The following is a 16812-nucleotide window of genomic DNA, read 5'->3' on the forward strand; positions in this document are numbered from 1 at the left end:
TTTCCCGAAATGGCAGTTTACCCATTACAGCAGTTATCGATACAGCGGTTCTGGTAAACGCGGCGTACCGTTACATCAGTTCTTTAAAGAGCAGAAAAACAGGGATGCGTAAACGATGGTTGTTTATTATGGTAAAGGCTGGGTTATATGAACTCAAATAGAACTAGATCAGATATAGATAGTTTGGTTAGGTTAAAGTTGATTTTTTTCACTCAATAGCATTAGGTCAGGTCGGGTTGGGTTTTTTAGGTTTTGTTTCGTTTGGTTAGAGTCAGGTTAGTAGTATTTTGGAAATAATATAACAATGTTATGCCTTTTCCAAAATATTGTTGTTTATCTTCATTGACTTCCCAAATAATAATATTTTTTTCCAAAAAATTACTGTTTACATTTATTTATTTCCGAAATAAAATAAGCTTTCTCGAATTATTTTTCTATCCTGGTAAGAGAATTGTAAATGTTTTAGCGGTTGTTGGTAAAAAATAAATGCTTTGTCGGGCAGCTGACTCAACCACGGCCAACGCCTACGTATTAATAACGTAGGCGTTGCCACGGCATTTACATGAAATTTCCAAATTTTCGAAAGTTTATTTTACCAACTTACAGAAGGTTTAAAAATTTTTAACTATTATTTTCGAACACCCCGTGGTCTAGTTTAGCCAGAAACCAATTTGGGTTGGGTTAGTATAACCCTACCAAATTGTAGCACCTATATGAAATTTGGTGTCATAGCTTATTATTCTATTATAAACATTCAAATTTATTTAAGCCGTGCATTGGGGTATTTTGTCGTAAACACATTTTGGGGGAATTTATCCCTTGGTTGGGGGGAATTTTTCATGTGGCTGGGGGTGTTTTGTCATCGACATCCATTCGGGGGATATGGTACGGGGTATTTGTCCCATATAGCCGGGTATTATGTCCCTTTTGGCTCTGATGGGAGGATTAAGACCGGGGGACTATGTCCTACATTCATGACCCTTCATGACAGAAAAATAATAAAGCTACAGAGTTTTCCCCGCTTCATTATCAAACACAATATTTAAGTGTAATTAAAAAAATTGAAAAACACGATCCATTAGTAGGTCATACTGATTAAATGATCACAGAAAACGGTAGTTTTTGAAACCAATGAATATAACTATATTGTTAAGAAATGCTCAAAACTTAAGGCAAACACTGCTATTTCCCAAAATAGCAGCCGCTATTCCTAAAACAGAAGGGTTGAACATCGCCGCTGTTTTTTGGAATCGCGGTTGCTATATCGAGAACTGCTCTTCCGGGAACTGCTGATACGAGGTACACCAATTCCCTCACGCCAAGAGGCAACGTCAGAGACAGCCCACGTTCACTACACGCGGGACGCTAGTTGACTCGCAATTCCTCTAGCGGTGAGGGAGAAATAAAGCTCATATGGCGCTTGCTTCTCTACAACAGAGCAATTTGTACACATTTTATTTTTACTTTTAGCGCCTTTACTTATCATAAATAAAATTTAGCCCAAAATTGTTTTCAGATCATTGACACAGAATTCATGTTCTTTGCGATATATAGTCCACAGCCTGTTAGTATATCCTTTCCTGTTTATCAAACTGGCCAAGTCATATTCAGTACAGTACCTCGTGATGAAGATTCTTCGACAAGTGAACCCATGGAACTTCTAATACTGGATTCAGTAATTTTTCTTTGTACCATAGTGGCCATTTTGGTGGTATCCGTCACGTATCTTTGCATTACTCGAAGATCCGGGTTGAGAGAGCACCAGATTAACTTCTCAAATTCTTTTCGGACCGTTTGGATATTCTTTTTCCATCTTGTTTTAAATTGTTAAGTAACATTCAAGTTTACCAAAAATTAATGAAGAATTTGTTTAATATTTCCATAAGCTTACAACGCGTAAGTACGGGTTTGTAGTAGGGGCATATATCATCGGCACTGTCCACACAAGACATTTCTGCTTCATATTCATTCCACAATAAATGAAGAGAAAAGAGGCATGGCCTACTGTGATTTCCTACCTTGGCTGTGCTCAACAACTTGCAATGTAGTTCAATTTTTTGCTAATAATTTTTCACTGCGAATTTGACGTCACGTTGCTAATCGAATCGTCAACGAAGTAATCGACAGGAGTATTACGCGAGCTATTCCGGATATTTTCAAAATTGTCCCAATTACAAGAAAATAATTAATTTACTTTAAAAGGAGTTTTGACCCAATCAGTTATGAAATTAAATAAATTTAAACACTGCAGTAGACGCCATTTTCACAACGCACCAATCGGTCGTTCGACCTGACCCAACGTAACCAAACCTAACCTAATACTATTAGGGTTCAAATACTTAACTTTACGCTGACCTGAGCTAATACTATTGAGTTCTAATAACCAACTTTAACCTAACCTAATTATCCATATCTGACCTAGATCTATTTGAGTTCACAAAAACCAGCCTTAAAATAATAAACAACTATCGTTTTTCGCATCCCGTATTTTCTTCTCTTTAGAGAACTGCTGTAACGGTACGCCGCGTTTACGAGAACCGCTGTATCGGTAATAGCTGTAACGGGTAAACTGAAATTTCGGGAAACCGCTATTTAGGGAACCGATGTTATAAGGGCCGCTATTTTGGAATCCGCTAATATGGGAACCGCTCATGTAAGGGCTTCCCATGCATAAAACCTAATTTCTTGGTAAAATAATTAAAACCACGTTTAAAATTGAACTTGGTTGTTAAATTATAGTGTCGATGTTACACTGTTTTAAATAGCTGACTTTATTATCATGACTTCAGCTGATTTATCTGTTTTGGGACGGAGATTTCCAACGAGGATTTTGCTTGGATCGTGGACTGTGGCGTCGTTTGTCCTGATATGGTGCTATTACAGTTCCATGAAATTAGAAATGGTCATTTCGCGTTCAGATCCTGTTAACTCCATTGAAGATTTGCTGAGAAAACCCAAATTGGAACCTTATATATATGATGGAGCTTTTAAGGAAATTATAGAGGTGTGTCCATTTAGAATAACAAAACCAAACTACAATAAATAATTGATTATTTTCCTTTCATTGATTTATTTTTTCAGAAATCAAATTCAAAGTATACCAAGCTTCGAGAGAGAATGGCTTTAAACGGGCATTATTATAAACATCTCGACGCCCAGATTAACGATAAATTTCATGAAGGAACGGCTCTGTTTTTTTTCATGGACCAGATCGTGCACACCTTGATTAATATAAATGGCAAGGAATTGAATAAACGACGCCTATTTCACATTGGAGAAAATGTATATGAAAGGGTTCATGCGCATATGATCTTCAACAAGAAACTGCCGGCAAATGTCATTGAAAATCTAAACTATATGTAAGCTCAGGAAGTTTGGTTTTAATTAGGCTTATGCGAGTACTCGGCTCGAGGCTCGAAAACGAAATTTTAATGGCTCGAAGGCGACATCGAGCCTTAAAAATGCTCTGTCTTGGCTCGAAAAAGAATCCAAATCTAATTTCAATGTCTTTCGAGTGCTCCTAATAGAGTTCATTTTGCAAGGAACTCTCGGACCTCCTTGACAATTAGACTTGACAGAATTAAGTAGCTATATGTAGAGGCAAACAAGAAAGCACTTCTAGCTTGGCTACCTTGATTTGTTGGCCAGCTTGATGAGCAACGTGTATTCTAGGCCGCTGATAAGGTTTACTCTTCCCATGTAGATTATGTTATTTTTGAATAGATAAATAGAAAAATGAAAACCCTTTAATTAGGCCTACTCGAATAAATAATCTTGACAAGGAAAGAGGCTCGAGTACTCAACATCACATTCAAGACTTGGCTCAATACTTGAATCCGTTAAGCCAAAAATCAATGCTTGCACACCTTAGTTTTAACAATGGTTCATAGAATAATTACTTCGAAATAGTATTGGGTCTAGTAGACTGTCAGCTTGACAATATATAGTAAATAGCGGCTTACCATTGATTTAAATAATCATTTAATTGTTGATAGCATTGGACGAATGGTAGAAACGAGTCAATTTGAACCCAGAGCAAGAAAGGTACACTTTGATAACCGAAAAGTTGTTTATACGGAAAAAGAACAATTACAAGACGCGAAAGAATTGAGCGTGAGATTCCTATCGCCGATTTTCATCGTGTACCTTTATGGAATCGTTCTATCAGTTTTTGCAATTCTGGTCGAATGCATTTTTCACCTCATTTGTAAGTGTAAAACTATAAAACACTAAAACAAGAGTGATTTCATTTGAAATGAAATTATCGCGGATAAAAACGACATCACTAATTGACAATGCAAAAAATGTAATTGAAATTAACAGATTCCCATGTTTATTTACCAATTTGTATCGTTTTGCCCATATGTAGTTAACGTTTTTCAAACGTTATAAAGATAAAGTCCTAAGCAACAGCCGGCTCCATTATAACCCCTTACAATATGGCTAACCTTCTAGACACGAATTTTATCTTGCCAAAGGCAGAAACCAATCAGACCTAGTGCCTTATTTCTGATTAGTTCCAGCCTCTGGCTAAACTAGCCTTTGCCAAGCTGCTTGGCCACTGTGTAGTAGAAAAGTTATCTTTAAGGGGCACAAGCGAAGCCGCGCTTTGCTTGGTATTCGAATTTTACATATGCGAAATGCTTAACGTGATTGCTAGTAAAAGTATTTAATGTTTCATATTGTGCAAATCATTAGAAATAGTGCCGCTTTGTAGAACTAAATATTAAAATAAAACTGAGATTTTTCTCAAATTTAATTACTATCTTCCTCAAAGTTATCCTTTATAAGCGCGCGTTTCAACCGATTCATCGAATTGACACGCGATATTTTCTAATAACGAGATAAGAAACATTTTCTCAACTTTCTCGGTTTTTCCCTCAATTTGATTGTGAGACCCAAACACTATTGCAAGATGTGACGCGATGCTATAAGAACAATCCAGAATTCCTCGTCTTTAAAATGGGCTAACTGGAAAAAAGTAGAGCTCGGCATTTTCGATCAATTATCCACAAATTGGTGGATAACCGATTATTTATAAACAAATTTGTGGATTATAATACGATTTAACATGTAAGTTCTGTGGATAATTTTCGGGTATGGATAAAGATAAAATAAAGTGGATAATTGATCGAAAATGCCGAGCTCTAGAAAAAAGGTCGATCTATCGGCGATAGTTGCTAAGTTAAAATGACGTTGTATTTGTGATTAGGCTTTATTTTGATTAGCTCCATTATGTACAGTGTAAAAATAATAATACTCTTCACTACTTTATGTAATTAGGGTGTGGGGCTTTCAATATATATTTTAATTTCGTTTATGAACGCTTAAGATGACATCTTTTGGCTGCAGAACAAAAGCGCGTTTCACATATTCAATAGGAATCTGAAAAAAATACAAATTCAAAAATTGATCAAATTATTTTTAAATTTTGTTTAAATTTCACGGGTTTTTCTAATTTTCTAAATTTGGTTGTCACATAAAGATTTTAATGTCTTAAAAAAAGGTCTTAAAATATTCATCTCTTGTATTTCTTATACAAGTGCAATACTCCGTGTGGTTTTCAATGGGCTCAGGTTGTACAGCACCCAATAACGATCTAATGCGATACAGTGCCTCGCATTCAATGCTCGCGGGACCACGACACTATAAGGTGCCATTTTTAGTTTAGCACACATTTTTTCTCTTTCCGCAAGTTGTAGAAAATCAACACAATCATAAATAAACTCTTGCAGTAACAAATTTCAGCATTTCGGTTGAAAACACTAAATCCATCTGGTCTAATGAAGGTATTGCTTACTTGGTTAATTACTTAAAATTTGGACTCGAAATTTTGAGTGAAAAAACGTTAATAAAACATCGTTTCCAGTTTCAATACATACCTTTGTCTGGGGACACGTTGCAAATTCCAAGTCTCGTAAAACATGCAAAAGACAAATCTTAATTTCTAAGTGAGCTAGACGTAGAGCAACGCAATTTCTAGGTCCAGCGGCAAATGGGAGATAAGTGTACGGTATCACTTCGTTGTTTTCCTTGGGTAAGAACCTGCATGCGCCAAAATAAAAAAAGATGAAACTCAAAGGTCGGACATTAACGATGAAATAGGCCTATTACCTTTCTGGCCTGAACTCTTCGGGATTGGGAAAAAAATCTGGGTCGTGATGCATCGCAATGATGGGTATTTGAACTAGCATGCCTTTCGGGATTGTAACTCCCGTTTCTCCGAGTTCGTAATCTTTTCCCGCCATTCTTTCAACTCTAAACGCAAAAATTGTTAATGTATCTAAAAGGATTTCGGTTAAAATTACAGCGTACCGTGTCAAGGGTGGTGATAGTCTAAGGGTTTCGTCTATAACAGCTTCAATATATTTCGCCTCAAACACTGCCTCGGCATCCAGAGTTGTCTGTGAGATTAATATTTGCGCGTTTAATTTATTAATTAATTTAAATCAAATCAAATCTAATCTAATCCCATTAAGAAGAGATATCAGTTTTAAGGATTGACTACGCGACTAACTCTGTTTTCCCATATTCGGTCAACTTCTTCTTGAGCCTTCTTTTGTTTGTCAGGATTGCAAGCCAAATAATACGATGCCATCGTTAAGGTTGTGGACGTGCTGTCGAAACCGGCGTTGAAAAACAAGATGCATTGCGATAAAACGTCGTGTTTCGTAAGAGCTAATGAAAACATTAGGGGGAAATATGCCTCATTTAGAAATGGAAGGACATTGTTGGTTTCCTATTTGTACGTGAGACAAAGCCAAGGAAGATCGAATGAGGGCGGTTTGATCACGTGTCTATTCTACGGCGTTAGTTTTAACTGCGCATGATAGGAGCCGTCAGACGCCATAGGAAGAATTGTCGTCTGTCTCAGTACGATGCGTCAGAAAATTGCGCAGTAGCACATCTGCGCCGACGACAGGAGATTTTTGGGCGACCTTAGTTGAAACGTCACACCAAACTTGCTTGATATTCCTTGTCAAAGTTAACTAACGCCGAAAAATAGACACGTGATCTGCTCTATACTGACCAAGCTTCCCTCGCTTGCATGGTCTTCCTTGACTTCACGTACGTCACAGACTTTTCCCTATTTAAAAGGTTAAGGTTTCTAATTCCTTTATGTAGAAAACAGGGATTAATGTTACAATAATCCGTTTTTCATTGTAAAGATCATGATAATAATCATTTGCCATCATAACCTCAAAATAAATAAGGTTCATCCATAAAATAAGCCCATGTTGACGACATGGCAAGAAGATTTCACTTTCTCACTTGTTGGGCCCTAGCAGAATAAGTCCTTGATATCCCTTACGTATTCGTTTAATTTGATCCACTTTCTGTATCGGTGTAGTTTTTTCATTTGGTTCCAGTTTAACTTCCTCCTCTTTTGTGTCCACTTTCATACTGTCCATCATTAGTTGAAGAAAATCGTGTCGCACCTAAAATATTTGTGATTGATGAAATATCTTCGCTTAAAAACATTTTTACGGCTGTCACTCGTGAAAGATTTCACCTCTTTTGTTTTCAGCCTTCGTTCCATTATGGTATTTGTAACGTCTTTGAAGAATTCGAAGGTATCATTTGAGAAAAAAGCTAAACCAAGACGTTTCGCCAATTTAGGAAATGCAACTGTTAAAATAGGAAACAACCGTAAGTCATAAGAATCTAGTTCAATATATGCAGTGTGGAACAGATCAGACGAACTCCTATTTTGAGTAAAAGATCACTGCCCTTCTCGTGAAATTAGATCCGAGATTCTTATTACAAGCCTCATAGGTCTGACCATAAGCGAATAATCCGCTTTAAGTGTCTATCCTTCGGTCTTTGACGGAACGTCTCCTGCCCCTAGCATACGAAAAATCAGGCGCCAAAAAATCCCCGAGAAATTTTTATTTCAAGAAGATTTTCATGCCACTGATTTTTGTATAGACGATTTGGGGGAGAAAATACGGAAAGAGAAACTTGCCGGCAATCGAGTAGAGGCTTTCTAATAACCTCTTGCGAGCATATTAAAGTTCATGCTTTCACGGCAGTAATGTCTCATGTAATTTAATACCAGGTAGGGGTGAGATGGATTATAGGCGGCAGGGGCAGACTAGTACTCTTATTGATCCCATTCAGACATGTAAACTTAATGGTAGATTATAAATTTATGGTTTAACCAAGTTTTACTTAAAATAAGTGTTCTTCCAATCTGTTCCACATTCTATAAATAAACGTTTAAAAACCCTCACAAATTAAAGTGGTTTTGAATGAAAACTGAGTATTGAAAATCTTGCTAGAGTAATAGACAAATTTATTATTTGGATCATTGTGAGAATCCAATCTCGTTCCAAAGGCCACATTCGCAATGACATCCAACGTGTAATTGCCATACAATCTTAACGTGTGTTTAAACTTGATTACTCGAATAAAAACTTGCAAACTTAAACTTACTTTTTGGCATTAACATATTCTTGACTATTAGCGTATTTCTCAAAATTTGATGTCGAAATTTTAGAGCAGTCCGATATGATTGGAATCATCTGGATAAATGTTTTCATTTAACAGAGAAAGTTTATATAATAAAATAACTGAAATCATATTTTTTTATCACATCTTGCTTGTCATACTAAGAGTACACTACAGTGTAGGCTATCACGTCGGTAGTATCTTATATAAATTAATACCAGGTTAGGGTGAGACGGTATACAGGCAGCAGCGAGACAGACTAGACCTCTATATATCCCATTCAGATATAGAAACTTAATGGCATATCATGAACTTATGATAAAAAGTTTCAATACTGAACCATTCAGTCAAAAACGGTACGAATAAGGCAAGCCATAATATTTTGCAGAATTCAAATGAATATGGCACGAGCTGTGGCACTTTTTAAGTAACAAAACTTACGTTTTTTAGTTTCCCTGAAGAAAAAGCCGGTGTTATTGTATTTCTTAAGTTTCTCCATCTGTCACCGCCTTTTAATGACGGTAATGAATCGTCAACAAATGGTTCTCCGCTCACGAACTCCTGAAATAAATTGAAAAACACGTTCAAGTCGTTGTTCCTTTAAAAAAACCAAGTCGTAATATTACTCTTTTAGAAGAAAACGTTGCGAAATCTTTAACTAAAATTAGTTTCACCAATTCAGGATCTGCCACGCAGATCACGGCATCTTTACCAATATACGCTCTAAAAATATCACCATGAGTGAATTATATACTAGCTCCCTATAAGTTACTCAGCCACACTGGCCTAATGTATCCAGCGTTTTCTTCCCGCCAAAAAATGTTACCTATATGCGACCTACAGTGAGAAAAATAACACTTCTCCCGGCGCTTACGTATTTCCGGTAAAAAACCGGAAAAGGAGATCAACCAATGAAACTTTGAACTGAAAGGTAGTTTGTATAAGCAGACGACGTTTTAGAAATGCTGTGAATGTTTGCGGTCGGTTCACAGTCGTATTTTATCTTTGAAATTATTTTAATGGCTTAAGGTTGGCGCAATAGGAAGTTTAATTTTTCGCATTAAAATGGCAGAATTTTGGATATTTTTTACAAAGCCCAATTGAAAGAAACTCATTTAAATTCAGAGCGGAATAAGAATTTTTATTCCGTATGCAACGTTCAGAGACAGGAACTATTTATGGTGAGAGAACCAAACTTTATCAAAAAATTAGAGCTAAGCAACAACTTAATAGGCCTAGTCTTCTCGAAAACCTTACTAAACTTTTTAATAATGCGTCTAAAGAACCAACAGAAAAACTTAAAGATCCAACTCATTTTTAACGAAGCCTGTTGAGAAACCCAAATTATTTTTAAATAAGCAAAAGAATGAATGTGACGCAAAGAAACCAAAACCGTTAATACGATTTGGAACTATCGTCACTTTCAAGTTACCGATATATTAATTTCAAAGCCCTAATAGAGGGCGCCGTCTACTATCACTTTCACCCGCCTCCCCTCCTCTCGACTATTCGGAAGAAAATGCTGGATACATTAGGCCAGTGCGACTGAGTAACTTATAGGGAGCTAGTATATGATTCATTCATGATATCACATGTTAACCAGTAAATCAATTTAATTTTAATTAAATAATAACAATAATTTACCCGAACAGCTTTCCATTTTCTTGACACATTTCGATGTCTAATTCAATGACAGACTAAATAATTTTAACAAAATATTTACTTTTATTAAACTTTTGGCTTAAATTCAAATTCACCAATGGTAAGAAACAAAATGAATTTTAAGTTCAGGTAAAATAGCATTATACCTTAAAAGAACCACTTACCCCTAAAGGGATTGGTTGAATTCTCACTGGCAGAGAGAGGTTCTGGCTAGCAGACGCCACTAAAACAATGGCGCTGCGGTAGTCCTCCCGTTTTTAAGACTTATAAAATGCTAATAAATTGTTTTGCAATAAGAGATCATTTATTTCAATTTTAATATTTAATTCCTTTTATATTTAGAAAAAGGCCGTTCTTTTAAGACATAATGTTATGCTACCTGAACTTTTCCTTCAAATAGTTATTTTTAGAAATAAAGCAAAAATTAATTTCAAATTAAATAAACGGATATTAAACCGGACAAGCTGTTAATGACGAAACTTATAACGTTACACTTAATTAAAATACATATATAAAAATTACTTATAATTAATACCTTTCCCATAAAGATGCCAACCAAATCACCCAAAATCGGGAAAGGTTTTGTTGACCGTATATTTTTTCCGACCCAATACGCGTATTTCCTCAAGTAAATCCTATCAAAATAATGCGAGTTTAATAGTTTATAATAGCAGTTCATTACGTATTGTCAAACTCACCAGTATAATCCAAACGAGGTGCATAATGAGACTACAATTGTCACAAAAACTTCTAAAGCTACGATAAGAGACATTTTGACAGCTTTCTGGTACTTACAACTGGCTGCCTACCCGTCTCTAAAGTCGAGGCTAGAATTTTGTCTGTTTATATTCCCGAAATAATGTTGTTTGCGTTTTACGACGCAACGCTGAATGTTACTATGTTAGATCCAGACTCCCAAGGACTTTCAAACAAATAGATTAAAGTATGGAGGGAACCAGATAAGACGAAGTGTTTTTTAAAGGCAGACAAAGTACGGCTACACTTCAGAGTTTTAATATATAGGTTGTCTCTGATAAGTCTGCCACAATTTAAATTTGTTCTTCGGGAAAATTTGAGTCCAAAATGTTCTATCTCCATTTTGCCGTCCGAGCCACCGTTCTCAAGTTAAGATTTGAGTATTTTAAGGATGATCCCTTAAATTTATTATGAAACTCAATGACAATTATTTCTAATTTAATTAAGGGGTCATCACTAAAACAATCAAATCAAAACTTGACAACAGTGGCTCGGACGGCAAAATGGAGATAGAAGTTACATTTTCGACTCAAAATCGACCAAAGAACATCCTCCTTAATTTATGGCAGACTTATCATTATCAGAAACATCCTGTCGCTATATCGCTTGCGTAGAATAAACCGCGAATCCTGGTTAGCAATCGAACAAATAAGATTAGGTATGCAATGATATTCGATATTTACATTCTGATTCCGGATCTACAATTTATCGAATATGATAGTTTAAAATCACTGCAATGATTACGAGAATCCGGTTTCATTATCAACAAAGCCTGATAAAAGTCTAGCTTTTAATTTAACCCTTTCAAATGTAAAAACATATTTCAGGCTTACACGTAATTAACTATTTATTCGAATTATAGAAGGAAATATTAACATTGCCTAAAGCGACTAATCAAAGATACTTGGCTTGAACTTCTTCGAGACTTCAAATTGTATTGACATATGGAGTAAGACATAGCTATTTTCAATAGCCTTCGCTCCAAGAACGATACAGAAGTTTCATCTCGTAGAAGTGTACTATTAAATAAAGAGAAGTTGCTTACGCTGGTAATCTAAAGCTAATTACTCCACATTTGTATATCCTTTGTTATTAGGGACCAATATTGGTAAAGAAACTTATTATTTAGAATCAGGAAAGCGCTTTTTATCGTCAAAGTTTGAATTTATAGCAAAAACTTTGTTGTGGGTCTATAAAAATTATTTGTAATTTTTTCAATTTACAATTTACAAACTTTGATCACGATTTATTTAAATTATACAATTCTATATTGATCAGTTTCGTTTATGAACGCTTAATATGACATCTTTTGGCTGTAAAAGAGCCGTACGTTTCATGTATTCAACGGGTATCTGAAATTAAACAAATATTATTAAACGGTGAACTGCGCTTGTAAAACCATTACTTTTACAAGAAATACATGCAGCTAATAGAAATGATTGTGTTGCCATTTTCTCGAGTATCTAAGCGGGTTTTGTGGGAGGAGCTAGACTTATCATTATGTATGACGAATTTTACCTTTTCGCGTGCCTAGGGACTCGCCTTGCTAACAAACTAATGGAATTCCAGTTAGAAAGACGTCAGAATTATGACGCGTGACGGATAGCGCTCAAGCCCGACCCACAAAGCCCGCTTAGCAATTAACATGAGAGATTTGAGGGCAGAATGATTCCTGATTTAATAATTTATAGATGAATATAAGTACACACTTTTGTCTGTGGACACGTCGTAAATTCCAAGTGTCTTAAAACGTGTAAAAGACACATCTTGATTTCTAATAAAGCTAGTCGTAAAGCAACGCAATTCCTCGGACCTGCGGCGAATGGGAGATACATGTAGGGTATCACTTCGTTGTTTTCTTTGGGCAGGAACCTAAGCAAAAATCAAGAGTTAATAAACTGTTTTATGTTCTTGGTTCTGACATAGTTTCTTCGTCTCGGTTGTAAAGGTCAGAGATCTCAAAAACGTTGAGTTGCACAGTAACCTTAGCTATAATTTTGCACCATTTATAGTTATTCAAAGATTTTGGGTACAACTACGGTTCACGCTACAAGTGGACCTAATAGCTAGGAGGAGAGAAGTGATATTGAGTTGCAATCTGTTTAACTATAGAACCTTGTTCATTTCAACTTAGTTATATTATAACGAGCTCTGTATCAATTTTCTGAAGGTGGACATAATATCAACGCCTCACTAACCTTTCTGGTCTGAACTCTTCGGGGTTTGGGTAAAAATCGGGGTCATGATGCATTACAAATACTGGTATCGCAACCACCATGCCTTTTGGAATTGTAACACCCGTATCTCCAAGTTCATAATCCTTCGCAGTCATTCTTTCAATCCTACAAGAAAGAATTTCTGTAGAATATTGATATCAAATTAATTATCAGGATAACCAGGGGACCGTTTTAGGTACTAAAATCGGAACCAGAAATTATACTGGTGTTTATGCTTTCGAGTGATCTTTCCAGCGCTCGGCAACAATTTTTGTCATTGATTATCAACAGTAAAACATGAAAGGCGACATAATGAAATACCGCGATAAAACTTGTAGGTGTGGAAAGATCTTCCATCACATCACTTGATTGGCTATTGCTTACTTGTCAGCCCACCCATATCTTGAATACCCACTATTACCATAAGTGGATCATATTACAGCACCCTACAAGCATAAGTGCTTAAAGGGAGGTGTAATATGATCCACTTAAGCTATTACCCTGTGAAGATAGATATTCCCTGTGATAATTTCTATAATGATAATAATAGTCTGATAATGACTATTCAAAAATCCTTGTATTTTAAAACTATAGCCCCAGAAACCACGTTGACATGTGTGATTTAAATTTACTTCAAGATAAACATACTTTAAAAATGGAGGTGATATTCTGAGTGTTTCGTCGATCACCGCGTCAAGGTATTTAGCTTCATACACTGCCTCGGCATCTAAGGTTGTCTGAAAAATTTGGGTTTATAAACATCAGTTCAAATGAATTTCATATATTGAATATTTCAAATATTCAATCTGACTGACTCTGTTTTCCCATATCCTGTCGACTTCTTCTAAGACCTTCTTTTGTTTGTCAGGGTTGCAAGCTAAATAGTACGATGCCATCGTCAAAGTTGTAGCGGTGGTGTCGTAACCAGCGACGAAAAACATGACGCAATTCGATAAAACTTCATCCTTCGTTAGAGCTAGTACAAATGAAATTCAACCCTGTCACAAATTCTTTTTATCATTCCACTTGCAACTCACGAATTCGTTTAATTTGTTCCACTTTCTGTATTGGTGTCTTTTGTTCCACATTGTCCTTATCTTCTGGTTCCTCTTCGGCTTTCATGCTATCCATCATTAATTGGAGGAAGTCGTGCCTGACCTAAAGTCAGTCTCGAAGCATTATTGTTGCGTTGAGTTAGTTTTAAAATGAATTAAGCCTACTACCTACCTCATTTGTTTTTAGTCGCCGCTCAATGATATTGTTAGTTACATCTTGGAAGAACTCCAAAGCGTCCTTTGGAAAGAAGGAGTAATTGAGAAGTTTTGCAAGTTTAGGAAAGGCAACTGTAAACAGAGATAATTTGAAAAAAAAAACATTGTAAAGAGAGATAATTTGAAAAAAAAACCAATTGTAAAGAGAGATAATTTGGAAAAAACAAACTAATTATAAATTATATTGTAAATTATTGTATATATACATAAAAATAAGTCCGTTCTTTTTTTCACGTGACATTATAAAACAGTTAAACAGCATTAAAAATAACAATTGAATGACATTAATAATAACAATTGAATGACATTAAAAATAACAATTGAACGACATTAAAAATAACAATTAAACGACATTAAAAATAACAATTAAACGACATTAAAAATAACAATTAAACGACATTAAAAATAACAATTAAACGACATTAAAAATAACAATTAAACGACAATAAAAAAAGCATTTTAACGACATTAAAAGAAACAATTAAACGACATTAAAAATAGCATTTAAATAAGAATTAAACGATATAAAAATAACAATTAAAGGACATTAAGACTCACCGACAATGAAGGTTTTCAAAGTAACTTCTAAGTTAAAAATTTTCCTGGCATTACAGACGAATTCATTATTTGGATCATTGTGGGAATCCAACCTCGTTGCGAATGCCACATTTGAAATGACATCCAACGTGTAATTTCCGTACAACCTGCATGATTAATTACAAATTATCAGTGACGATTATGATTCCACATAAAATTCACTTGCTTTTTAACATTAACATATTCGTTATTCGTGGCGTATTTTTCAAAATTAGATGTTGAAATTGTAGCGCAGTCCGCGATAATTGGAATCATCTGAAATATTTATTCATAAATTGTTATAAAACCGAATTTACAACAAAGCTCTTTTATCAAGGAAATTTTCTCCCATGTCAGCTAGATAATCTTAATTCACTCTTGTAAATGGTAAGTTCGTAAGATATTGCAATTAACGAATCTCACATTTTTTAGTTTCCCTGAAGAAAATGATGGAGTTATCGTATTTCGTAAGTTCCTCCATTTTTCATCGCCTTTTACCAAAGGTAAAGACAAGTCGACACGTGTGTCGCCAGTAACGAAGGGCTAAAATGATTTCATTCATTACTTTTCAGTGATGATCGTTTTGCTGAAAATCAACTGGACATATTATTACCCTTTTGGAAGAAAACGTTGCAAAGTCTTTCACTAAAATTAGTTTTACAAATTCAGGATCTCTTAAGTACATCACTGGTTTTATTCCGGTATACCCTCTATCAAAAATACACAGAAATAATGCTGGTAGAACGGTCGTTTGTTGAGAATAAATTGGGTAAAAAACCATTTTTATAGCTCTAAAATATGTGAAGTTAGGGTAATTTAACCGGTAAATTAATGAAATATTGCTGGTAAATTATTGGGAAAATTAAAAATACAGTTCTGTCGGTATTACGTAACTTGCAGAAGATAAAGCACCGATTTAGATTGAATTTAGATGGAGTTCACTTAGTCTATATTTTAAATTCAGATTTATTTAATTTTAAATCATGTTAAACATTTCATACTATTTAATTACGCAAGATTTTATCGATGTAAATAGATTGGGAAAAATTAATGTCTATATATTACATTATCGCGTAAATGAAATGATTGTGTTGGCTGATTTAATTTTATAATTCAAATAATCTTTAACATAACAAATTGAGACTTACCCAAAAAGTTTTCCATGTTTTTTACAAATATCCATGTCAATTTCAAGGAAGGACTGAAACAAACAAATACGATTTTACGATTTTTTCTCCACTTTAAAATATCAGTAATAATAATATAATTACCATTCCTTTAAAGATAGCAACCATATCACCCAGAATCGGAAATGGTTTAGTTGAGGAAATATTTTTGCCAACCCAATAACCATACTTCCTCAAGTACACCCTATAAATTAGTATTTTAGCCGAAAATTATTAATTGATTGAAAATAATTACGTTGACAAACTCACCAATAAAGCATAAAAGAGGTGCATAATGTAACTACTACGCCCACGAATACTTCTAAAGCTACTAGGAGAACCATTTTTGACAACCTTCCCGTTCAGTTTGTTCCCCGATAATGAAGTTTGCTTCCGTTTGTTTATAGTAAGCTGTCACAATTTCAGTTACATCGCGTGAGATATGATATGGCTGTTACAATCACGATGTTAGATGAAGATGTTGACGTGCTTCGATGCGCCAAAAATAACTTTAGTAGTTGGGCGGAACCAATAGATAGAAAGAAAACTATGCATAGGTACATCTGGTTTCATAGTGTAGCATACAGCGAGTAACCGTTAGTACCGTGCTGCCACACTGCTACAACTTTTAATTCATATATTGCATTTTAAAGCATTTATCCAATAGCTAGTCGTAAAAATTTGTTGGTTTTTCTCTATCTGGCATCCCCACTG

The 16812-nt window shown here is 35.1% G+C and overlaps 1 protein-coding gene across 1 annotated transcript; it reads right to left on the minus strand.

Annotated features, from left to right (window-relative positions):
• Positions 1 to 5246: 5246 nt before the first annotated feature.
• LOC149709322 (uncharacterized) lies at positions 5247 to 16734 on the minus strand. The gene is made up of 27 exons (XM_089864013.1): positions 16369 to 16734; positions 16204 to 16303; positions 16081 to 16133; positions 15546 to 15642; positions 15356 to 15475; positions 15120 to 15208; positions 14915 to 15060; positions 14313 to 14428; positions 14123 to 14243; positions 13901 to 14061; positions 13734 to 13822; positions 13068 to 13211; positions 12579 to 12741; positions 10812 to 10918; positions 10649 to 10748; positions 10096 to 10148; positions 9078 to 9174; positions 8893 to 9012; positions 8437 to 8525; positions 8235 to 8380; positions 7514 to 7629; positions 7313 to 7439; positions 6518 to 6678; positions 6316 to 6404; positions 6115 to 6258; positions 5883 to 6045; positions 5247 to 5385 (listed from the first exon to the last, which is right to left on the minus strand). The coding sequence occupies exons 1-27, from the start codon at positions 16440 to 16442 to the stop codon at positions 5308 to 5310; spliced, it is 3063 nt and encodes a 1020-aa protein (XP_089720139.1). The 5' UTR covers positions 16443 to 16734; the 3' UTR covers positions 5247 to 5307.
• Positions 16735 to 16812: the final 78 nt, after the last annotated feature.

The sequence above is a fragment of the Phalangium opilio genome, unplaced genomic scaffold (assembly GCF_054372755.1).
Source record: "Phalangium opilio isolate 3A_F unplaced genomic scaffold, DU_Popi_V2 ptg000013l_1, whole genome shotgun sequence".
In the NCBI taxonomy this organism is placed as follows: domain Eukaryota; kingdom Metazoa; phylum Arthropoda; class Arachnida; order Opiliones; family Phalangiidae; genus Phalangium; species Phalangium opilio.